This window comes from Diplotaxodon limnothrissa, linkage group LG14 (assembly GCF_057381915.1).
Source record: "Diplotaxodon limnothrissa isolate DT_005_m linkage group LG14, D_limnothrissa_male_GT1.1, whole genome shotgun sequence".
Lineage (NCBI taxonomy): Eukaryota > Metazoa > Chordata > Actinopteri > Cichliformes > Cichlidae > Diplotaxodon > Diplotaxodon limnothrissa.
The window spans coordinates 5468461-5494488 of NC_140609.1; the positions used below are offsets into that span (position 1 = coordinate 5468461).

At 42.0% G+C, this 26028-nt stretch overlaps 1 protein-coding gene across 2 annotated transcripts in view; it reads right to left on the minus strand.

Annotated features, from left to right (window-relative positions):
- The window catches only part of fat3a (FAT atypical cadherin 3a), a 132700-nt gene that overhangs the window by 60124 nt on the left and 46548 nt on the right, over positions 1-26028 (minus strand). For both annotated transcript variants that reach the window (XM_085371094.1, XM_085371093.1), the window contains 5 exons: positions 17735-18010; positions 17115-17325; positions 14268-16996; positions 12780-14151; positions 41-237 (listed from right to left, as the gene is read on the minus strand). In XM_085371094.1, the coding sequence (XP_085227220.1) occupies positions 41-237; positions 12780-14151; positions 14268-16996; positions 17115-17325; positions 17735-18010 (4785 nt within the window). The remainder of the gene's footprint in view (positions 1-40; positions 238-12779; positions 14152-14267; positions 16997-17114; positions 17326-17734; positions 18011-26028) is intronic.

Sequence of the window (26028 nt, forward strand, 5' to 3'; positions counted from 1 at the left end):
AGAAAAACAAAACAAAACAATACACAACTTTATTTCTCACCTTGTCACAGATTGGGCTGTTGTCATTGGTGTCTACCACTGTCACTTCTACTGTTGCTTGGGAAACAAACAATCCATCACTAGCTGTGACGTTGATGTTGTATAGGTTGCATTCTTCCCTGTCGAGTGGGCCCTTTACATACATCTTCCACTCACCCTGGACCAGACCCAGGGCAAATACACCACGATAGTTCCCACCTGGGCGGCACACACAATTAAATACAGGATCAGTCAAGAAATTAGTTAAGTATGGCTGTGAATCCATTTGTAAAATCTGAAGTGCAGTAAGGTCATTTTTAGTTTTCACTGTGGCTGAAGGCAAAGTTCAAAGTCAAAACCTGTATATTCTAAGTCAAGTTCAAATTTTAAACTATATTTAAAGTTCAAAATGGGCATAAACATCACCATTCTTAATTTCATTTGAAATGTTTTGACACAGAGTAAAGTCAATTAAATAAATTTTTAAAAATTGTCATTAGTGTTATCCATACAGTAATTTGTCATTTCTGTGCAAAATAATGAGCATGTTGCTGTGGCAGGGTGTGTTTTGTGGCTCAGCTACAGGGGAGGGGCAGAGCAGTGGGTTCAGGGGACAGTGATGTGGAAGGCTGCCTGGCACAGCTGAGATCCATCATGCTAACCATGCCTTCCCTATTTCAGTAGCTGCTGAGGCCCAGAAGAGGTATGTGAGGTTTGGAGTGGAGAACAGTGGGCTGGAGCCCACTGGAAAGTGTACAGTCACAGAAGTATATACATATGTGAGAGTAAAATAAAAATCAGTTTGCCAAATAAACCTGTGGAATAGGGCTGGGTATCGTCACTGATTTCTAGAATCGATTCAATTCCGATTCACAAGGTCCCGAATCGATTCGATCCACGATTCGATTTAATTAGATTCAATTCGATTTGAATCTGGGAAATTTTGACAGTCAGAAATAATTCAGATCAGTACATTTACATATTTTTGTATCTATTAAAAGGAAGCTGACACACGCAAGACTTTATCAAAGGTGTGAGCATCACAGCAGAGGCCTTTGTGTCAAAGTAGCTGAAGATAAAACACAGAAAAACATGAAGGTGATTTTCCTGGCCTGAGATTTTATAAAAATAATCTGCAGTACATCAAAAACGAAAGAAAACCATTAATCAACACATGAACATTACCTCTGAAGTTACAGCGGTTTTATTAGAGACACGGCTGAGCGTTTTGCATTTTGCTTAATTTTAAAAAGTTTAAATTTGTTCAATCAGAAATTAGGTTTACTTTTCGGAAGTAAGTAAAAGGGGAAAAAAAACGCCGGCCGACAGCGCTGTAAACAACGGTAGACTTGTGCGTAACAAGCAAGCGAATAATGCAGAAAAGAGAGAGAGAGAGAGCTGTGCATGAAGTGTGATTTTTATCCTGAAAAGTCAGCAAAAGTCAGAGTGAATTCATGATGATGTTTATGTGAAGCGTAGTTTGGATCTTCTTTTGCTGCTGGTTCGGTCAATATTGTTTGGAGAGAGATAAAACTAACAGCCATATGATCAGCGCAAAAAGGGCTTAAACACACAGCGCGGACCCGCGGATCAGAATCAGCAAGCTGTCGGCTTTCAGCCCCGATCGTCAGCTGAGAAAGGCGACATCTCACTGATTCTGATCCGCGGGTCCGTGCTGTGTGTTTACGTCTTTGTGCAGAAGCCGTGTACCTGCTCTCATTTACTGTCTTAGCTGTTTGGTGGTTGTTGAAATTTTGTGATCTTTCACCTGAGATTCTGGCATTTCGGGCAAAATAAATTAATATTAAAAAATCGATTCAGGATTTTAATGAATCGATTTTACGTTATCCAAGCCAGAATCGATTTTAATCGATAAATCGATTATAAAAACCCACCCCTACTGTGGAATCATCGGGTCCTTTATATAAAGTCTTTATCGCTGAGTGTAAGATACACAAGTTGTCTGTCTGGTAGCTTGAACTACTATTACTTCAGACTTTGCATCGTGTGACTATCTGACATCATACTGTTGCTGATTTTTAAAAACTGTTTTGTTTTGTTTTCTTTGTTTTTCAATTTATTTAACTTTTTTTGGCTGTCCTGCCTCGCTGCTTCGGAAATTAGAATTATGATCTGAACTGCACTGTTGTGTATCTTGGTTTTCAGGACAGGCAGAAGCTTGTAAGAGAAACAAACACCTGGAACACAAGAATTCGAAAATGCAATCAACAATCTTATTCTGATATTGGTGTATGTGTGTGCGAATGTGATAGAGGAAAAAGAGCAAGATTGTCAAGTTCAAGTGTGTGTGTGTGTCTTTGTCATTAAATGTACTTAGAAATTAGTGAGGGAAGTGACGGGAAAAGGTAAGCGACCTATGTTGTAGGTGACGTCAGACGCTGGAGATTTGGCGGAAAAAAAGCGTAGAATTTAACAAAGTTTCTTTAAGCTTCAGTATTGCCAAATAAACTAATCAATTGTCATATAACTAACAACATCTGTCCTATCATGTCTAACACCCTGGAGGACAACGGGGAGAGTTTAGACGCTCTCCAAGATTACATCGACCGGTGCTTTAGTAATGAAGAAGGCTCAGAGTGCATCTTCCCCAGCCAAAATTGAGACACCGTCATCGAAGAGATGTCGCCCGGCAGACTCCCCCGGTACAACATTGCCTGCCGGTGTTCTTGGAATCCATCCTACCTGGCAAACCATCCTACCCGTTGTTTCTGCGCATGCGCACAGTGGCAAATTGTCCTACCTTTGTGAATATTAGCTAGAAAAATACTCTGACCGGTAAAATTAACTGCCAAACCAACCTACCTTTGTGAATGTCACCTACAAGCAGTGTTGGTCAAGTTACTTGAAAAAAGTAATCAGTAACTAATTACTGATTACTTCCCTAAAAAAGTAATCCCGTTACTTTACTGATTACTTATTTTCAAAAGTAATTAATTACTTAGTTACTTAGTTACTTTTTAAAAATACGATTTACAACCTGAGTAGGTGACAAAGCGATAGATCTTTCAGCCCAATTCTACTTTTTCTGCATAATCCATCATACAAAATGTAATAATACGGAAAAGTCTCTTTTTAAAACTTGTTTTATTAGTTTTAACCTTTTAACTTTATGCATCAAGCAAAAATTTAATTATATGCAACATTCTCTGACTGGAAGAAATTTATCTAACATTTAAACTTATTTTCTGCACATTCCAGCACATAAAATATTTTTTTGTGTGCGTGTTTACACTCACTCTTTCAAATAGATGCAAGTAAAACAGAACAGAAAATAAATAACATCAAAGACTAGCGCTCCTGTTGCTCTGTTTTCACCTGTAAAGCAGGAGTGGCGTAGGCGGAGGTTTACCCTGGTGCAGGTGTGCCGCAGCGGTCAGTGGAAGAATCCGCGAGTTTCTCTGTGAGTTTCCCATTACGTCATAGCGCACTCGGTGCTTGCTTGGAAGTTTAGGGGGGGTTTTTCGCTGTAAAAAGAAGTTTTCTTCCCACGCACAATGGACACTAATGTTTTTGTCACTTTTTATGGAATCAAACTCAAAGTAAGGTCAGTACTTCCACGCTTTAAACGCTGCACGCTCATACTCTCTCCCGCACTCATATGATCCATTGTTGATCTGCACACAGCTGTTGTCACGAACGTCGCACTCGCTTACGTCACTGTCATGAGACATTCTCGCAAAAAAAAAAAAATCACGATTTTAGTAATGCTGGGCAGACACTGTGCGATTTTTGGCCCATTTTGAGCCGATTTTTGAGTCGTGCGACCGTTTTGGCGATCGGCCCGATTTTGGCCTTCATCATGCGTCGTGCATCGTGTATTATACGTGGGGTAACGAGAAGCGATTGACACCTCACGACGAGCTCCCGATCATCAATCGCTTGGTCGTGAGGGTGTCACCGCAGTTTCTCACACTGCGCACGCGCAAACACAAATGTCAGCGAAAAAGACGGCGCAGCACGGCAGTGCAGCGTGTGATCTGGACACAAGCGATGGAGGCACAACTTGTAGAATTTTGGAAAGCTCATCCGAGCCTTTTTGATGTGGCCTCACAAAATTATCACGACCACAACAACCGTGAAAATAGTTGGATCTACACTGCTGCTCAATCACAGCTGCCTGATCAATGTTTTTCATTAGCAATTTAGCAAAGTTGATGGCGGTGGTGTGCGTGTCTGTGTGAGTGAAAGACAGAGGGGGAGAGCGCGACAGGTTTTCTGTTATAACCTTCATTTTTATGGACGCACTCAGGATCTAATGTTCATTAGATTAACCACACTTATACAGACTGTATATAACAACCAACTCTAAAATGTTTGTTCACAGAGAAAAGACACAGGCAGACTACTCTAACGACATGTGATGTTACAACACTAGTGAAATATTAGTGTCATTTCATTCATTTCAAAGGTTTATTTGCATGACGCACAAACAGACACAATTGAAAGGTACAAATGTATTGTGCATGAAACGAATTCAAACGTGCTGCAGATGTGTGTCACAAGTTGAGCTGGCTGTAGGCTGTGGCACTTGGCCAGAGGTGGCACTGGTTGATTCGAGTCCATGTTAGCGCACACAAAGTAAACTGCTCGCTTTAGTTGTGAAGCAATCACGCTGAAACCGGAGAAATAAAACGTGCGAGGGGAACAATAACGACGACAAGAGTCTACCGATCGTTTACTCGTGCTGTCCTGTGAACAACATCGGCGTGGTGTTAATTGTTTGCTGTTTTCGCGATCGCGTCGCGCATGACGATATCACCAGGTAAACTCGCCACATTTTTAAACATTTTGTCGTTCAACAGCATCAAGACTGACGGAGTGTGTTTGAGATAACCTCACAAGTGTCACAGATGACACATTTGGCGTTTTTTTTGCCGGTTTGTCAGTAGCAGCTCCTGAAACGCAAGACTGCCACACATCTGTTCGACCAACGCCAGTTGATCTAAACGCCAGTAGATCTAAACGCCAGTAGATCTGGAACACCGGCTCTGCGTGGACGGACAGCTCTACCATGACACCGGCACCACTCCGTGGTTATATTGACTGCACTCCAGATAAGAACCCGCTACACTCTTTTCTTATTCATTCACACTTTCTCCTTTAACATGAGTTTAACCTTGTAATATCAGTATGATGTCATAGCCGATATAACACCGTCACCCTCCGTCATTGCTTTAATTGGAATGTTTCTGTTTCTTTTTTTTTTTTTTTGTCGCTCACTGTTCTCATGGTTTTTTTCCTTCTCTTTTCTTTCACTGCTGTGATCGCCTACTTCCCCACTCACCTATAAACACCCTCTATTTCTGCATATTCACACACCACGATCACGCAAAAAACATGCGCTCAACGGCAGCACATTTACAACAGCCTCACAGCACACACAGACTTATAGGACACACACGCAAGCCACGCTTGTTCATATTAGTGAATATACACACACATAGTCAGACTTATGGAGCCTCTCACCACACATTTTGTTTTCTCTTTCTATTTACAAACAAGTGATGTCTCCACATTTTCTTCGTCTAAACGAAACACCCAGCGTACATCATTAGACATACACACACAATTATGGGCACACTAAGGTTTGTCACATGGAATGTAAATAGAGCTGGTACCAGAGAAAAAATGTTAAAGATATTTAACCAGCTTAAAAAACTACAGGCAGATGTTGTTTTATTATAAGAGACTCACAGACCTGTCACAGGTTTAAACGAACTTAAAACACCTGAGTTTCCTAATGTGTTTGCAGCCTGTTATAATTCTAGACAAAGGGGAGTAGCAATTTTTATACATAAAAATGTTAATTTTATAGTACTCGATACAGTTATAGATCCAGAGAGTAGATTCCTTATTATTAAATTATCAGTATTTAACAAAAAGCTATGTATTGTAAGTATATATGGTCCAAATGTTGATGAATCCTCATTCTTCCACGGATTTTTTAGTGCACTCTATGAACACCTTGATTGCACACTTATTCTTGGAGACGACCTCAACCTTGGACTAAATGAAGAAATGGATAGGCCCAACACAACAGGAACTAAGCGCAATTGGCAGTCCACAAATATAATCGAACAGTATATGAGCAACTTTGGCCTTTGCGATGCATAGCGCTCCCTTCACTCCAACAGTAAGGAATATTCTTTCTTCTCACATGTCCATCACTCCTACTCTGGTCTAGATTATTTCCTAGTCAGCAGCTCACTGCTGAGTGATATTTCAGACACTGAGATTCACCCTATAGCTGTCAGCGATCATGCTCCTGTATCTTTAACACTAATACATAAGAAGAACGCTACACCAAGTAAAAACTGGAGATTCAATACATCGCTGCTCAAAGATGAAGACTTTATTAAATATTTTAAAGAGTGGACTTCATATTTAGACTTTAATGACACTCCCGGAACATCGGCTTCTGTTCTATGGGAAGCAGGGTAAGCTGTGATGAGAGGTAAAATAATTTCTTTCTCCATCCATCCATCCATCCATTCGCTACCGCTTATCCTTTTCAGGGTCGCGGGGGGCGCTGGAGCCAATCCCAGCTGTCATAGGGCGAGAGGCGGGGTACACCCTGGACAGGTCACCAGTCTGTCGCAGGGCTAACACACAAGGACAGACAACCATTCGCACTCACGTGCCACACCTAGTGGCAAATTGCCACACCTAGTGGCAATTTGGATTATCCAATTAACCTATCCCCACAAACTGCATGTCTTTGGACGGTGGGAGGAAGCCGGAGTACCCGGAGGGAACCCACGCAGACACGGGGAGAACATGCAAACTCCACACAGAAAGAACCCGGCCTGATGGTGGAATTGGACTCAGGACCTTCTTGCTGTGCGGCAACAGTGCTAACCACCGTGCTGCCCTATAATTTCTTTCTCATCACACAAAAAGAAAGAAGAAAACAAAAATATTAAGGAACTAGAAAAAAATAAATAAATAAAAAACAACTATATGTGCTGATAAAGATTTATCTGGAAACACAATATATGACCCTGGAAGAATAAACAACATTTTTAGGGATTTCTATGAAACTCTATATTCACCACAAATAAACCCATCTAAAAATGAAATTGATCAGTTTCTTGACAACGTAACTCTTCCAAAATTACTAGACAGTCAAGCAATGGCACTGGATTCGCCACTGACGCCAGGTGAACTCCAGGAAGCCCTGGTAAGTATGCCCAATAATAAGGCTCCAGGTTCAGATGGCTACCCTGCAGAATTCTACAAAGAATTCTGGACAATTTTGGCACCAGTATTCCACGGAATGTTGCAGGAAATCAAGGAAAATGGCAGACTACCACCAAATATGAATTCTGCCAACATTAGTCTCCTGCTAAAACCAGGCAAAGACCCTTTATTTCCCTCAAGCTATCGTCCAATATCCCTTATAAATGCAGACCTCAAAATAATCTGCAAAGCCCTCTCAAAAAGATTAGAGAAGATAACCCCCTTTTTAATTCATCCTGACCAAACTGGTTTCATAAAAGGTAGGCACTCATCAACAAATGCACGTAGATTACTTAATTTAATAGACTACCCATACAGTAAAAACATTGAAACCACAATATTATCTCTAGATGCAGAAAAAGCGTTTCACAGAGTTAACTGGAAATTTTTATTCGCAACTTTACACAAATTTGGTTTTGGAAACTCTTTCATAAACTGGCTAAGAATATTATATAATTCACCAACAGCTTGTGTCAGAACAAATGACCAGACATCCTCCAGTTTCTGTCTCCTGAGGGGCACCAGACAGGGATGCCCACTCTCCCCCTCACTTTTTGCAATTTTTATCGAAACACTAGCAGCAGCATTTAGACAGGTTACAACAATTAAGGGCATAAAATGTAAGAACGTAGAACATAAAATCAGTCTCTATGCGGATGATTTGTTGCTTTTTCTCCAAAACTCACAAACCAACCTTTATTAGAGTAATTACGGTACCTCAGAAACTGGTTTTCAAGAGTTTCAGATTATTCAATTAACTGGTCAAAATCTACAGTTCTTCCAATTAACTGCTCCTTCCATAATTCTTCTTCTGCCCCACTACAATCTGGAAATATTAAATATTTAGGTATTAATGTCTCTCCTAAGCTTTCAGACTTAACTAAATTAAACCACATCCCACTTCTAAAGAAAGTAGAAGGCGATCTGACTAGATGGAAATCTCTACCCATATCACTCATGGGAAGGGTCGCCACTATAAAAATGATGATCTTGCCAAAAATAAATTACTTATTTTTAATGATCCCGAACAAACCATCACAAGATTGGTTCAGATCTCTGGATTCGCATATGGGCTGCCCTTGCTAGCAAGAAGTTCTGTGTGTTTCTCTTCTCTGAGTCTCTACTGAAGAAGTGCTTTAGAGTATATCTCTTAACACTATCCCTCAGTCATGTTTGTCCCGTCTGTAACAACTGAAAATAAAATAAAATAAATAATAACAACAAAGGTCGATCAAATGGACCAATACGGCAAGGTCGTGATGATCCATTTGGCAAAGTAAATCCACTGGATATCCTTGTTGGTCTTCAGACAACAATTCTGACGGCTAAAAAACCAAATGGGACAGACGAAAAAAAAGAAAAAAAGAAATTAGGGTGGGAAACTGCAAAAATGCCCCACCAGAGCAAGAGGCAGAGATGGGCCATCAGCAGCCCTCAACGGTAGGGAAGATTTGGGACCACACATCTCGGCGATACCATGCCAGCAGGAGGAGGGAGCCCAACTCCACCAGAGGTGGTCATTAATTTATTTAACCTTCATTGAGACTCAATGTCTCATTTACAAGAGAGACAAACAAAATAAAATAACAATAAAACAATAAAATAGGAATAAAATGACAAAAATAAAAATTATCTCATGTTTAAACAGTTACTGGAAAAACAAGAACAAATTCACAATTATGATTTCACAAAGGCATTTGTACATCTTTTAAACTCTGCAAGTGAAATCTACTGAGAGAGCTGTAAGTCTTTCTGTAATGTAATCCATGGAAACGGGGCAGAAAAGAAGAATGTCTTCTTTCCGAGTTCTGTACGAACTGATGCAACGCTCAATGTAATTAAGTCTTGAGACCACAAACTATGACTAAAATCTTTAAGTAACATGTAATAGGAGGGCAGTAAACCACAAATAGCAAGGCCAATAAGGACCAGTCAACCAGATAGAGTCCAAAAGATGGAGAGAATGAGCAGAGCTAGTTAGGAGGGGTAAAAAGGTGGTAGCAAGATGCCTTTTCCTTGGAGTGAAAGTGAAACACAAATTAGCAATGATTTTGGAAAAAAGAAAAAAGTTTATTTAACAGATGAGCAATATGTAGCTTACAGGAAAGATTATCACCAATCACAAACACCCAAGTATTTGTATGAGGTCACAGGTTCAATAGAAATGCCGGGTACAAGAGAGTGAAGTACTGCAGACATGCACTTTCTATTTCAGAACAACATGACCTTGGTTTTATTTGTATTTAAAACCAGTCAGAGCTGACACAGCTGTGACTGTATACAATCAAAAGCTAGCTGTGACTGTTCAGAAACCATCTTGATGGTATGAGCATTTGCCCTCCTAATGGAGGCATTGAACCAATTACAAAACTTACGAAAACATAGCCAATCGTCATTAGTCAGATTTTCTCGCAGTAGCCCACGTCTGGTTGCTCTTATGTAGGAGAATGGCCAATGGAAATATCTCCATGCTAAATTGGAATTGTAATACGACCCCAGTTAAATCACCCACAAACCTATTTGGCATACTAGTTTAAAAAAGTGTTAATAAGAGATGATTTATCTGGTGATTTGGGATTAAGGCTTTGAATATTTTGTTTAAAGTTTAAAGATAAACAGTGTGCCATCAGACGAAGAAGAAAGTCAGTCCCAATTAAAATCATTTATTTCATTAAAATGCAGTTCAGATAAAAGTCAAATTGGAGAAGGCTCTGCGCAGATAGTGGCCAATAGTAGCCAACCACAGCCATAGACTGATTTCCAAACAGGTTAATTACTTAGGTCCGTAATTTCAAACTGCGTAGGTGCAGATCTTCAAAACTTGAGCAGCTTCCCAAGACTTCTCTGGAACAGTCAGAATTCAATCATATCCATTTTGTTTTTTTTGGTTTTTTTTGTTTTTTTAATCTGCTGGTGTATCACATACAGCCAGGGGCTGAGGGTTAGGCTAAATACCCCCCCAAAAAATGAAAGCATCATTATTAGACACTTGCATATAAAGTTTCTGGGAAACAAACAACTATAAGAACTAGTATTAAAGGCTGACAACAGAGAGAATGACAATGCTATCAGCTGTTGTTTGTGGGTTTATTTCTGACTTTTACAGTTTGATGCAGAGAATATCAAGTAAAGTTAGAGGCCACTTGTTTTTAAAGTTGTGTAAGGAATGGAGCGTGTGGAAGAGGATCCAAAGGCAGATTATGTTAAACAAAAAAAACCTGATACTTCTATAGCACCATTCTATTCAGTTGAAAATTTAAACCATTTTCTACTGCAGACCTTACTCAGCCAGTCACACCTACATTCACACAGCACATTTATCATCTACACCTAAACGCATACTTTCTTGTGCTCATATGCCAAGTAGAGGCAATGGGCTCAGTATCTTGCCCGAGGTTACTTGAGTGTGTGGATTCCACCATTGGTAGATAACCCTCTCTATCACATGACCCACAGTTGCCCTTATGAAGCTTCCATATATATTTTATTGTAATGGTTGGATGTGACAGTGTAGTTGATGTGGGTTACAAAAGCTTTTCAACACAATCTAACCAGTGTCACTCAGGGAGAAAACACAGGAAATGTCAGTAATCACATCCAGTATAAAGTATGTAAGATTTGGCAGTGCTCTAGCTGACATTGTGATTTATAGTACTGGAGCTCCAGAAAGGGCTGCACTGTTTCAATTCCTGTTCACTTATTACACTTCAGACTTTCAGTACACCTCCAGGACCTCCTCTACAGAAATATTCAGATGATTATGCAGTAGGTTGAAAATATGTGTGATATGCAGGAGGAGAGTATTAGTAGAAGATTTTGTGGAATGGTCAGAGATATATCATCTGCTTTTGAATGGGTATAAGACCAGAGAAAGACCAACCTCCGAAAGAGTACAACTAGATGGTCCATGACTATCCTGAGACAGAATGTCAGTGTGGTGTACATAAGAGTACAAGTCCACAACGACAACAGACTGAACTAGACAATGAACAGATACAAGCAGTTAAGGAGCTGACTCTAAAGTTTTGAAGTTGAATGTTGCATTTGAAATTACATGATGATGCAGAAATTACATACAATCACAGAGTGAATAAGGTGATTGAGGAAGAAATACTGCATCATGACATAGTGACTCATGGGAAGCCTAAGCCTATTGCAGTGTAACAAAGGAAAGATTCGGTGTCACCAGATCCAGTTCAAACTACATTGTTTAGCAAAAGGGAAGTTTTGGTAATGGACTGGTTTTTATATAACGATTTTCTGCTCTACCTCAGCACTCAAAAAGGCTTTATACAAACTATTTTCTAAATGTCAGAAAATAGTGTTTTCTAACATTTACACACATTCACACTCCAGTGCATGCATTACAGGGGTTAGTATCTGGCTCAAGGATATTTGGTATGCACACTGAAGCATCCAGGAATCGAACCACCAAACTTCCAATTAGTAAATGACTTGCTCCATCCTCCTGGGCTACAATCACACCAATTTTTAAACCTAGTCTTTAAAGTCGACAAGGTGTCCATTTCCTGAATCAAAACTGGTGCGTCTTACACAGAAGAAGGGCCCATAAGCCAAAGGCTCTGCCTTATGGTATTATGGGTCGTTGTTGGGGTTTTCACTGTATTATTTTAGGGTTCTTTACCTTACAATATAAAGGATCTTTAGGGAACAGTTCTTGTGATTTGGCGCTATATAAAGGAAATTCTATTTCATTTATCAAAATTGGCAAAAATTACGGAAAGTAATAATAACTCAATTGCATATTCTATAAAGATTTATGGTTAAGGCGATTTAATGAATTTTAAATGTATCTAATTATAGTATGTTGTTTTTTTCCTGTAGCTCACTGCCCGTTGATCAGCCAAATCACTATGTTTAATCAGACATGCACTTGGAGAGCAATCATTATCCATACTCTATAGTCATTTATGAATATTTTACATTTGATCTGCAGATTTGGACCTTATTCATACAAAGAATATCCCAGGCTGACTTCAAGAAACATTGAAAGATGGTATTTGTTTCCTGAATCCCACAGTAAGAGTCTACTATCTTTTGATCAGTGAAATGAAAATCAATATCACTCCAGTTTTTGCTTCTCTTCATTGTTGTTGTTTTGCATTTTGTTTTAAATTTTGTTTATTTATTTATTTTACATTCTTATTATTTATTTATTTATTTTACTGTGAAACACTTTGTGATTTTTTTCGGTAAAAAGTGCTATATAAATACATTTTACTTAAGTTTTTGCTCAAAAAGAGGCTGGAGAGATCGCTTGATTGTTGCAGGTTTCTCTGTATGTTATTTACACCTGACAGTGTAAAATACTTAGTGACAACTGCTGTTGTGATTTGGCGCTATAAAAACAAAGTGCTCTGAATTGAATTACCTAACGTCAATTGTTGATTTAATTAATAGATGTATTTAAGTTTTTAACCATCAAGATTAATCTGTTATTCCTTAACAATGCAGTAAAAAATATTTGCCTTGGGACTTACCAGTGATGTGATAGCTGACTTGACGGTTGAAGGCAGAGCTATCATCATCTCTAGTTATCAGCACAGCCACAACCTCTCCTGGGCGGTCACTCTCCTGAACAGAACCAAAGATGTGGTTCTCCATGAACCTGGGAGGGTTGTCATTGATGTCTGACAATGAAACTGTGACAGTGGTTGTACTGGAAAGAGTCAGGGTCTCCCCAAGGTCTGAGGCCACCACTGTAAAAGTGTACGAGGGGCTAGTTTCATGATCCAGGTCTTTGCGTGTAGTGATCCAACCAGTATTGCTGTCAATGCTAAAAGTGCTGACCAGTGTGTCTGAATCCTCTTTTAACTGGATTAATGAACCAAGTTTATATGTTACCTGGCCATTTGCTCCAGAATCTGGGTCTCTTGCTTGAACTTGAATGATTCTGGTTCCAACTGGCATTCCTTCCATAATGGTGGTATCATATGAGTTGGCCTCAAAAGCTGGTTTGTTGTCATTCAAATCCAATACCTTGACTTCAACTTCAACACAACTCACCGAATCAAGCTTAGCCTGTTGTGCCGTGGCAGTGACTTTGAAGTAGTATCCTTTGATCACCTCGTAGTCCAAAGGCTTATCAAGTTTGATCACTCCAGTATGCTTTTCCACCACAAACACACCATCGTGGTTGTTTTCACCAGCCTCTCCATTAACCAGGGCAAAAGTAGTAGAGAGTGATGTAAATTCAAGAGGAGCGTTGAGGTGAACTGTTCCTATGACTGAACCAATAAGAGTGTTCTCTGGTGTATTGAATAAATAATGATATTGGCTAAAGGATGGAATAAAAGTCTCTGGAGAAAGAACGTGGATATAGACAGATACTAGAGAGTGTCTGACTGGATTTCCTCCATCAACAGCCTTCACAAAGAAAGATAATACAGAATTTCTGAAATGGCTGAAACTGCCTTTAGTCACCATCCATCCATTGTCCGGGTCTATCTCCAAAATGTCTACCACTGGTACATTTGCCTCACTGTAAAGTGAATATGTCACTTTAGCATTAATGCCATGATCAGGATCATGGGCCTGAATCTGTGTCACCAAAAAACCTTGAGCCACATCAGATTTCACTGAAGCTCGATACTCTGTGGCACGGAAACAAGGTGCATTATCATTATCGTCCAATAGAGTAACTTGTACTGTACAGTAAGAGACTTGTCCACCTAAATCTTGGGCCGCCACTGTGAGAACAATGTCTTTGTTAGCTGGATCCTCACGATCAAGTTTTTCTGTGGTGTAGATCTGACCATTTGCATCGATGCTAAACTTGTCCTTACCAACATCATTCACAAAGGAATAAGTTATGAGCCCAAACTCTCCTGGGTCTGCATCTGTTGCCTTGACCTGAAATGAAAATTTTGATCACCCTTATCAATTCAGAAAAATACTTTATAGCTACTTAATATACTTAATGTTATTTCTTTTTAATGTATAATTTAATGAATCCTTACTGCACCTACCTGTATAACTTTGGTTCCCACAGCAGCATTCTCTCTTAGCTCCGCCTCATACATATTCTGTCCAAACACTGGACTATGCAGATTGGCCCTCCACACTTTTACATGAACCTGTGCAGTGCTGGTGAACACCCCATCAGATACTGAAACATTGAGACTATAGGCAGGCTCCATTCTTTGCTTACGGTGGCTGGACAGTGTGATTATCCCTGTCTTTTTTTCTATTGCAAAATTCCTTTTTTCATTTCCTGATAAAATACTGTACTCCAACTTGTCAAAATCTGAGCTGTCTGCATCAGATGCCTGGACACAGGTTATAAAGTGACCCCTTGTTGCCAACTCATTCACATATGCCTCATAGAGCAGCTGGTTGAAAACTGGAGGATTGTCATTTATGTCATTCAACATGACTGTCACAGACACTTCGCTACTCAGTGGTGGAAAACCATTATCAGTTGCCCTGACAATAAAGTCATATTTTTGGAGTAGTTCATGGTCTAGCATACGAGCTGTCAGGATTAATCCACTGCTACTGTCAATATGAAAGTACTCTGTATTATTACGTGAATTCGAGAAGATCTGGTAGCGGACAACATTGTTTTTCTCTGAATCTTTGTCTGTGGCAACTACTTGGAGTGCTGGCGTTCCAATCATGGCTGTTTCAGATAAAACTACCCTGTAGGTCATTTTCTGGAAGATAGGTGGATTATCGTTGACATCCTGGACAAACACATCTACATCAACCTCAGCATGGGCACCAGTAAGATAGTCTGTGGCTCTAACAGTCAGGTGGTAAGATGATGTTGCCTCAAAATCCAAAGCATGGATGACACTTATGACTCCGGTATCAAAACCAATGTCAAACTGTAGGGATGGATCTCCATCAACAATTGTGTAGATGATGCTTTGTCCTTCAGGGCTTGAGGCATTGATGCCAAGGATAGGTGTGTGCACAGCTACATCCTCATTCACAGCAACAGTATAAAATGATTTGGCAAAAACAGGCATGGCTTTGTTGACTACAGTGATGGGAAACTCTATTGTAGATGAAAGGGGTGGATAACCACTGTCTCTGGCATATATCACCATTCGGTATTCCACATTGGACAAATCAGACTCAAAAGACCTCTTGAGGCTGAGACTACCTGTCTGCCTGTTGATTTCAAAATGACCATGGTCATCTTTGAGATAGTAAGATACTTGCCCATTAATTCCTTTGTCACCATCTACTGCCATGACCCTGAAAATGGGTGATCCTGGTTCAGCTTCTACTTGAACAGCTGCATAATAAGGAAGTCCAACAAACACAGGGGCATTATCATTTATGTCTTCAACTTGGACTCTAACTATGACTCTAGCCACATGGAAAGGGTCATGCTCCTTTCTTGCCTCAACCACCAGTTCATAGAACTCTTGCTCTTCACGGTCAAATGCTATACCTGTGGTCTCGATGACTCCAGATGTTGGGCGAATTTTGAAATGTGTACCAGCATTCAACAAGTTGTACTTTAGTGGTTCATTCAGACGGTTTCCAATAGCATTGACCACAGCTACCTTTGTGATATTCAATATATTCTCTTTAATAGATGAAGAGTAAATACTGTGGGTGAAGCTGAGACCAGAGTCTAGAGCTTCTCTGACAACTATAGTCACCAAAGCCATGCTAGAGAATTTACCATCTGAAACTCTGACACTGAAGCGGAAACGCTCTTTGGAAAAGTTGTTGTTTTTGACTACAATAATTCCACTTGAAGGTTTGATGGCAAAGTGCTGCAGTTCTCCATCAGTCAGAGAGTATATAAGCTCTGTAGTGATGTTTTTGTCAGGGTCTGCAGCTGAAACCTGAAGTGCTTCAACTCCAACATAAGTGGGGAGTAACAGGACTGTTTCATAAGAACTCTGGGTGAAGCGAGGTGGGGAATCATTTGTGTCAATCACTTGTATTGTGACCTCAGTTGGACTTTCTGCTGTCAACTGTGGCGTTCCGTTGTCTCTCACATGTACGTGGAAATGAAAGATAGTAAAGGTTTCATAATCTAAATTAGCAATAGTTCTGATGGAGCCAGTTCCTGAGTCCACGGTGAAGAACATTTTTGCTGTGTCTTCAATAATCTGGTATACCAGCAGTGCATTTTGGTTACGGTCAGCATCAGTGGCTTTTATTACTAGAGGTGAACCATCTAAGTTTAAGACTACACTGTTAATTGGTGCTGCCTCACTAATACTCCCATGGTAGTGAAGCTCCTGGAACACTGGTGGGTTGTCATTATCATCCACTACCTGGATTAACAGAGTAGCATTGGAGGCCATGCCAGCCATGTTAATAGCCTGGACTATCAGTGTGTAAGAAGTTGTAGTCTCATAGTCAAGCGATTTTTGAGTAGTAATCACTCCACTATACTGATTTATCTGAAAAACATGATTGGTATTGCCCTGCTTGATGTCATAATTGAGGGTGGACTGGCTGACAGCACTGACTGTACTGACAGAGGTCCCAACCAATGCATTCTCCATGATTTCAGTCTGATACTCAGGTTGAGGGAACTTTGGACCAGCATTATCAGATAGAGTGACAGCAATCCGCACTATTGTGGTAGTGGAAAGTGGGGGGGAGCCACTGTCAATTACTCTGACAGTGAGAATATAATGGCCTATGCTGGATAGGTCCAGCTCATGCGCAACAGTGATGACACCCAAAACTGGCTCAACTTGGAATGTATTTCCACTGTTGCCTGTTGAAGAGAAAAAAAACAAAAAAAAAAACAAAAAACCCAATAATAGTCAAAATATCAAATTAACGTTCCAACCATGTACATATGTAGGAGCAAGTACTCAGTTGCCATAGCGTACCTGCTTCAATAGAGTAGTGTAGCTCTGCATTCTCGCCTTTATCTTTGTCTAGGGCAGTTACCTGGACTACAGCTGATCCCACTGCTGCTGACTCATATACTGAGCCTTCATACAGAGCACTGGTAAAAATTGGTACGTGGTCATTTACATCTTCCACTTCTATTAGTACACGGACCAAATCTTTTCTGTATGGGAATTCTTGATCCTTTACCTGTGGAGAAAATGATTAAACAAACCTAAATATTTTCTTTAATGATATATATAGGATGAAGATATATGATAAGGTCAAAATAATGTCTACAAAAACAAGCCATTAGACTAGAACTGTTACTCCCTCACTTTCCTTAACCACACATATTTCTCCCGTGTTATGTAGTAGTTTAAAAATTAGATATGTAACTTCTAATGATGCAGTGAGATGTGGATACTGGTTTACTGAATGGTGTAATTTGTAAACCATGTAATTAGTCTGCTGATGTCACCAAAAGGTAGTCCAGCCCAAACAGAGGATTACTGTGTGCTTGCATAATTAAAACAGGAAAACTATCTGTATGATGAATACAATTCTATGATACAGACTTTTAGACCAAAAATAACTCATAGATTAAAGTATATCTTACAGTCACAGTGAGAATGTGTCGTGAACAGGCCTCATGGTCAAGCCTCTGAGTAGTGTAGATAGTGCCCTGGGTGGGATGAATGCGGAACAGACCCATGGTGTTTGGGTCTATGGAACTCTGCAGAGAGTAGGTCAACTGTTGATGCTTATCACGGTCAGATGCCTGAACCTGGACCACTTCAGTGTCAGGTGGTGTATCTTCAGAAACAACGACATCATAAGTTGGTTGGAAGAAGATGGGAGCATTGTCATTGCTGTCCATAACAGTAATGTGAATCTGGAACATGAGGGACATTAAAAAGAGAAAAAGGAAAGAAAGAAAGAACACACTTTAAAATTATAGACATAAACTGTTCATCTTAATGACGTCTTCAGAGTTATATAACTCAGAATTAAAGATTTTGCAACTAAACTAAAGCTTGTCAGTTCAAAATTGTTTTTTGAAACACACCACCCTCCACAACAGAATTTTTGAAAGCTGCATATTAGTGGTTTTTGAGTTGAATCTTAAGCACACAATTTTTCCCTTAAATTATCTCCAAATATAATGGCATCATGTGTGCGTGCATGATGCACGCATGACTAGCAGACTAAGCAGACATGGTGCATGACATACAGTTTACACGAGGCAATTTTATTTCCTATATGAATGTTATTTATTTTAACTGACATAAAGAGGATTTTACAAGTGATAATAATAACAACTGTACTGCATTAAAACATTCAAAACCTCTCTGGGTACATCTCAGGCCCTCTAAAGTACGGAGGCATATGTGCTTTGCTCAAATGAGCAGCAATCAGCAGTAATCAACCAAAGTAATTGTTAGTAAAAACTTGAGGAGATGAACAATTTAAACTGGTCTTATTTCCTGAAAAACATCAAAAAATGTCTTGATGCATGCTCAATCACCCAGGTAAGGAAATCACAGAAAGCTGACTCTGTTCACCTGGACATAGGAGAAATAAGTAGGAGAAATGTTTCATTACTCTTTTAAGTGATTTTTTCAATCTCAGCTGACTGCAGGTTTCCTCAGCCTTATAAACAGTACATTCGCATAATAACCAAACCTAGCACCACTGATTAACAATGGGTCATGAGGTCAGTTTCATGATTGTTAATATGCAAATTGTCATGACCATTGATCAATGACCATGAGTACTATTTACAAAGAGTTGGGGAATAGCTCACAGCATTGTATGATAGTGAAAGAGGTACACTTAGGCCCCCTCCTTGATTTAGAGATGGTCTTTCTCTTTTCACATGAATGGCCTCTTGGCAGCTGACCATGTCAGAAGCTTGCCAATCCTGGCAAAAACTAAGAACAGGGGCCCCAGCAGGCCATCTCCCAAGCCACCGTGAGCAGCCCCAAGAATCACCAAGTACCCACTTCCAGGGGGAGGCAGCAATGGCCTGCAGGGAGCGGTAGGGAGGGGAGTTACATCTCGGTCTTCTTTAGCACTAATGATGCTTGTAATAAATGTAGCCTATTTGCAGCTCTGGAGGTCAGGATCAATAAATTGAAGACTCAAATTCGCACCCTTGAAAAACCTGTAGCTTAGCCAGGCCCCTGTAGCCAGTGCAGCCGAAGGTAGCGTGGCTCCTGCCAGCTGTCTCCCAGCAGATTGTCCCCAGTAGCTGGGAAAACAGGATGGCTGGGTGACGGTGAGGAGGAAGCGCAGTCCTAAACAGAAGCCCATGGTACACCACCAACCTGTTCATGTGTTTAACTGCTTTTCCCCACTTGGCAACACTCCTGTCTGTTCTTAGACATGTGAAGCTAGAGACACCACCAACCATAGTTAATTGTCTTCCAGGTGCCAGAGCAGGCGACACTGAGGGAAATTTAAATCTGCTGGCTAAGGGTAAACATAAATTCAGTAAAATTATAATTCAAGTAGGCAGTAATGACACCCGGTTACGTCAATTGGAGGTCACTAAAAGCAGACTAATTAATGTAATAGATGTAATGTAATAGATTATCGCTCCAACTACAAATTCGAAAGTTGTCTCTTTAGACGCAGAGAATTTGACTGGGTAAATTGGAAAATTTTTTAGCAGTTTAAAGCAAATTTGGATTTGGCTCATTCTTCATAAATTGAGTCAAAATACTGTACAGCTCTCCGGATGCATCTGTTAGGACAAATTATGTAACATCCCAAAGCTTCAATCCAAAGAAAGGCACCAGACAAGGCTGCCCACTTTTCCCCTCACTTTTTGTCATTTTCATTGAACCATCAGCAGCAGCAAACTCCCAAAATGTAGCCTGATGGTGCATTACTTTTCCTTAAAAACAGCCAATTGATAATTCAGCCTGGGCAGCACGGTGGCTACACTGATTCTTTGTGTTTTTGATGATGTTCAGTTTGTCACTGGTTCATTAGTATTTTTTTTCCTTCTTTACTCACGAGTTTGCATGTGTGGAGTTTGTGTGGAGTTTGCATGTTCTCCCCATGTTTGCGTGGGTACTCCGGCTTCCTCCCACAAGCGCGAACTCAGAAGAGGGAGCAGTTAAGATAGTTTGGGTGGGCTAGGGCTGTGGCTTGCCTCAGACATAGGCAATTTGTATATTTGTTTGTGAACCTCCATCTGTTTTGTCTTTCAGGATGCATCAGTGGGGGTCATGAGACTGGGCCTTGTCCCCTGTGTCAATCCAGATGGTTGATGTGGACATCACTATAAATACCTCGGAGTACACATAGATAAACACAATAAACTGGACTGGGTTAAAAACACCACTGCACTATACAGGACGGGCCAGAGTCGTCTCTATTTTCTGAGACAGGAGCACGTTCAGTAAGAGACTGAGATTACCCAAAAGCGATTTATATACACTCAACAAAAATATAAACGCAACACCTTTGTTACTGCTCCCATTCCCCATGGGATGGACATAGAGACCTAAAATTCATTCCAGATACACAATATAACCATCCCTCCCAAACAGTGGTCACAAATCAGTCCAAATGTGTGGTAGTGGGCACATCTGCTATATTGAGATAATCCATCCCACCTCACAGGTGTGCCACATCAGGATGCTGATCTGACATCATGAGTAGTGCACAGGTGTACCTCAGACTGCTCACAACAAAAGGCCACCCTGGAATGTGCAGTTTTGTCTCACAGCAAAATGCCACAGATGCCACAAGCAATGAGGGAGCGTGCAATTGGCATGCTGACAGCAGGAATGTCAACCAGATCTGTCGCCCGTGCATTGAATGTTCATTTCTCAACCATAAGCCGTCTCCACAGGCGTTTCAGAGAATATGGCAGCACATCCAACCGGCCTCACAACCGCAGACCTCGTGTAACCACACCAGCCCAGGACCTCCACATCCAGCAGGTTCACCTCCAAGATCGTCTGAGACCAGCCACCCAGACAGCTGCTGGAACAATTGGTTTGCACAACCAAACAATTTCTGCACAAACTGTCAGAAACCGTCTCAGGGACGCTCAACTGCATGCCCGTCGTCCTCATCGGGGTCTTGACCTGACTCCAGCTCGTCGCCGTAACAGACTTGTGTGGGCAAATGCTCACATTCGATGGCGTCTGGCACGTTGGAGAGGTGTGCGCTTCACGGATGAATCATGGTTCACATTGTTCAGGGCAGATCAGAATCAGAATCAGAATCAGAATCAGAATGGGTTTATTGCCAGATGTTGAGGTTTACAACATTAGGAAATTGCTGCGGTGCTTCAGTGCAGACAATAAGAATTAAAGTGCTATGTAGAAAGAAAGATATGTGCATGAGATATACATGAGATATATACATGAGAATAAGAATTATGAGTGCTACGTAGAAAGATATATACATGAGTGCAGGTGGTGATCAGTGCCAAACATATATACATGAGAATAAGAATTATGAGTGCTACGTAGAAAGATATATACATGAGTGCAGGTGGTGATCAGTGCCAGACATGAAATGATGCAGTGACACAGCGTAGGGTCATGTGTTAGTGGCGGGGACAGTCATGTGTTTATTGTTCATGTGTCCAACAGCAGAGGGGAAGAAACTGTTTTTGTGGCGAGAGGTTCTGGTGCGAATGGACCGGAGCCTCCTGCCTGAGGGGAGCAGGTCAAACAGACTGTGTCCAGGGTGAGAAGGGTCAGCTGAGATCCGGGCTGCACGCCGCAGTGTCCTGGAGGTGTACAGGTCCTGCAGAGATGGGAGTCTGCAGCCAATCACCTTCTCAGCAGAGCGCACAACACGCTGCAGTCTCTGTTTGTCCCTGATAGTGGCTCCAGCGTACCACACGGTGATGGAGGAGGTGAGGATGGACTCGATGATTGCAGTGTAGAATTGCATCATCGTCCGTGTTGGCAGGTTGAATTTCTTCAGCTGCCTCAGGAAGTACATCCTCTGCTGGGCTTTCTTGATGACGGAGGTGATGGTGGGCTCCCACTTCAGGTCCTGGGTGATGGTGGTACCCAGGAAGCGGAATGAGTCCACAGAGGTGATGGGGGTGTCAGTCAGGATGATGGGGGGGAGTGGGGCTGTGTGCTTCCTGAAGTCCACAATAATCTCCACTGTCTTCTGGGCATTCAGCACCAGGTTGTTGTGGCTGCACCAAGACACTAGACGTTCAACCTCCCTCCTGTAGGCAGACTCATCCCCGTCAGAGATGAGCCCAATGACGGTGGTGTCATCTGCGAACTTGATTAGCTTGACAGACTGGTGGGTGGAGGTGCAGCAGTTGGTGTACAGGGAGAAGAGCAGAGGAGAAAGAACACAGCCCTGAGGGGAGCCGGTGCTGATGGTCCGGGAGTCCGAGACATTCTTCCCCAGCCTCACATGCTGCTTCCTGTCCGTCAGGAAGTCAGTGATCCACCGGCAGATGGGATCAGGCACATTCATCTGGGAAAGCTTGCCTCGGAGATGGTCTGGAAGGATGGTGTTGAAGGCAGAGCTGAAGTCCACAAACAGGATCCTGGCGTAGGTTCCTGGGGAGTCCAGATGCTGCAGGATGAAGTGTAGGGCCATGTTGATGGCGTCGTCTACAGACCTGTTGGCTCTATATGCAAACTGCAGGGGGTCCAGGAGGGGGGCCGTGAGGGTCTTGAGATGGGAGAGAACTAGGCGCTCAAATGACTTCATGACCACAGATGTCAGAGCCACGGGTCTGTAGTCATTTAGTCCAGTGATCCTAGGTTTCTTGGGGACAGGGATTATGGTAGAGGACTTGAAGCAGGCAGGCACATGACATGCCTGCAGTGAGGAGTTGAAGATGCCAGAAAACACTGGGGCCAGCTCGTTTGCACAGTGTCTGAGGGTGGCAGGAGACACACCGTCTGGGCCGGGAGCTTTCCGAGCATTCAGACTCCTAAACTGCTTCCTCACATCTGCTTCATGAATATGAAGAGTTGTGGTCGGAGGAGGTGGTGTGAAATCCTCTTTTGTGTGGGGTGAGGGGGCGGGTGTTGCAGGTGAACAGTTTGAAGGTGGTGATGGCTCTATGGAGGGGGGAGAGGTGGGGGAATGAGTGTCCAAAGTGCCTCTATTGTTGGGGTCGTTGGAGGTGTGAAGGCTGCCTGATGGCTCGTCAAAACGACAGTAGAAGTCGTTAAGGGTGTTGGCTAAGAGCAAGTCATCAGTGGAGTGGGGGGTTTTAGGCTTGTAGTTTGTGATATTCCTAAAACCTTTCCACACAGAGGCCGAGTCATTCTCTGAGATCTGCTGCTGCATCTTCTCAGAGTGCTGATGTTTGGCAATGTCCACTTCCTTAGTGAACCTGTACTTGGCCTCTCTGTAGCAGTCCCTGTCTCCGCTTCTGAACGCCTTACTCTTTTCCAGCCACAGCTTTTTGAGTTTAGGAGTAAACCAGGGTTTGTCATTGTTATAACTCACCCTGGTGCGTGATGGCACAATGCTGTCCTCACAGAAGTGGATATAGGAGGTGACAGTGTCCGTAAACTCGTCCAAGCTGTTAGAAGCAGCCTTCATTGTGTCCCAGTCTGTGGTCTCCAAACACGTGCGAAGCTCCTCCACAGCCTCGTTGCTCCACAGTTGGCAGCTGAGAATGTCCCAGTTCTTGCATGGCCAGCATACTCACCGGACATGTCACCCATTGAGCATGTTCGGGATGTGCTTGACCGGCGTTTACGACAGCGTGTACCAGTTCCCACGAATATCCAACAACCTCGCACAGCCATTGAAGTGGAGTGGACCAACATTCCACAGGCCACAATTGACAATCTGATAGACTCCATGCGACGATGTGTTGCACTGCATGAGGCAAATGGTGGTCACACCAGATACTGACCGGTTCTGGGTCCCCAGACTTCCAATAGCGCAAAAAACTGCACATTCCAAGGTGGCCTTTTGTTGTGGGCAGTCTGAGGTACACCTGTGCACTACTCATGATGTCAGATCAGCATCCTGATGTGGCACACCTGTGAGGTGGGATGGATTATCTCAATATAGCAGATGTGCCCACTACCACACATTTGGACTGATTTGTGACCACTGTTTGGGAGGGATGGTTATATTGTGTATCTGGAATGAATTTTAGGTCTCTACGTCCATCCCATGGGGAATGGGAGCAGTAACAAAGGTGTTGCGTTTATATTTTTGTTGAGTGTATATTAAAGCAGTGGTTCTCAAACTTTTCACAATGAGTACCGCCTCATAAAATATATGGCTCTTCCAGTACCACCCTTATGACTGACATTAATGTACAGTAATAAAGGCCTATTTAATACCACATACAGTTTACACGAGGCAATTCTATTTCTTATATGAATGTTATTTATTTTAACTGACATAAAGAGGATTTTACAAGTGATAATAATAACAACTGTACTGCATTAAAACATTCACAACCTTTCTGGGTACATCTCAGGCCCTCTAAAGTACGGAGGCCTATCTCCCTCACCACACTCCCTGCCGGTGGCTGATGCCCTCAGACGTTGGTGTGTTGGTGGTCCTTGTCGTCTGGGGCTGGGCGCTCATGTATGTACCGGCTCACTCCTGGTGGCCGATTGGCGGGGCCGGGCGCCTGTGGCCCGGCTGGTCTCCTTCCGGGGGGTGGGATGCCCTCAGGCCTCTGGGCCTGAAGCTCGGTCCTCTCTGGCACAGCTGGCTGCCGGCAGAGCCCGCGGGCACGCCACTGCAACCCCCTCTGGCCTCTGCTCCGTAGCTGCGGGGTGACCTCTCCTTTGGGGCTCTACTCAGCTCTTCCCAGGAGGGTGGCACGGTTCCCCCCCCCTTTGGTGGTCCTCCTCGGGTCCTTGTACTCTGGGGCCTCTGGATATCTGGGGCCTGGATCTCCTCCATACCTGCTTCATACCCTGGTGGACGGGGCTATGGCTCCCCCCACTCCCTAGCAGATCGTTACATGGAGAAACCTTTGGAATACAAGCATGCTGATCCACACAGGTGTGCACACAGGTGTACACACGGGTGTTCACAGACGCGGACTACACCTTTCTTGGCTGCTGCCTCAAAGCACATTGTGCGCTGTCTATCTTGCGTGCTGCACAATATCGTTTATTATTTAGTATCTACTGTTATCTACTGCTAGCTAGTTTATTGTGATGGTGCTGTTTTTTTTATTATGTTGCTCTTGTGTTGTTTGCTTTCTCTTCTGTTTTTTTCTCCATACAGGTGATCCAGGTGCTTTGTTTGTTTTTCTTTTTTTCTTTCTTTCTTCCCCCCCCTTCTCACCGTCTCTTCTCCCCTTTGGTTTTCTTTCTCTCCCTCTCTTTCTTTCATTCTTTCTCCCTGTCCTATCCCCCAGTCATGTCTGTCCCGTTTGTAGCAACTGAAAATAAAATAAATTCATAATTATAATAAAGGTCAATCAAATGGACCAATATGGCAAGGCCATGATGATCAACTTGGTAAAATAAATCCGCTTGGCATCTTTCTTGGCCTTAAGACAACAATTCTGATGGCTAAAGATCCAAACGGGACACAAAAAAATAAATAAATAAATAAATAAATAAAACATTCACAACAGGTGGGATATCCAATCTTTAAGTGATGACCTGATGAAACCTGCTTCCCGGTCCAAACTACGCTACATTTATTATGGCTGTTGTGTTTTTACCATGTTTTAATGCTTTATATTTTGTTCTATTTAATCTGAACAAGCCCCTAAAAAAGTCAGTGATCACTGCTGGGCTCTCTCGGTTTTTATCTTCACTATTCCTTTTAAAGCTCAGTTTTCAAAACCTTACAATGTAACTACAGCCCAGCCCATGCAGCAGTATATTAATGACTAAACTTATATTGCAGTTGTTCTCCTGACTGAAGTTTGGTCTGTTAACAGCACCCTGCCATGCAATTACATTT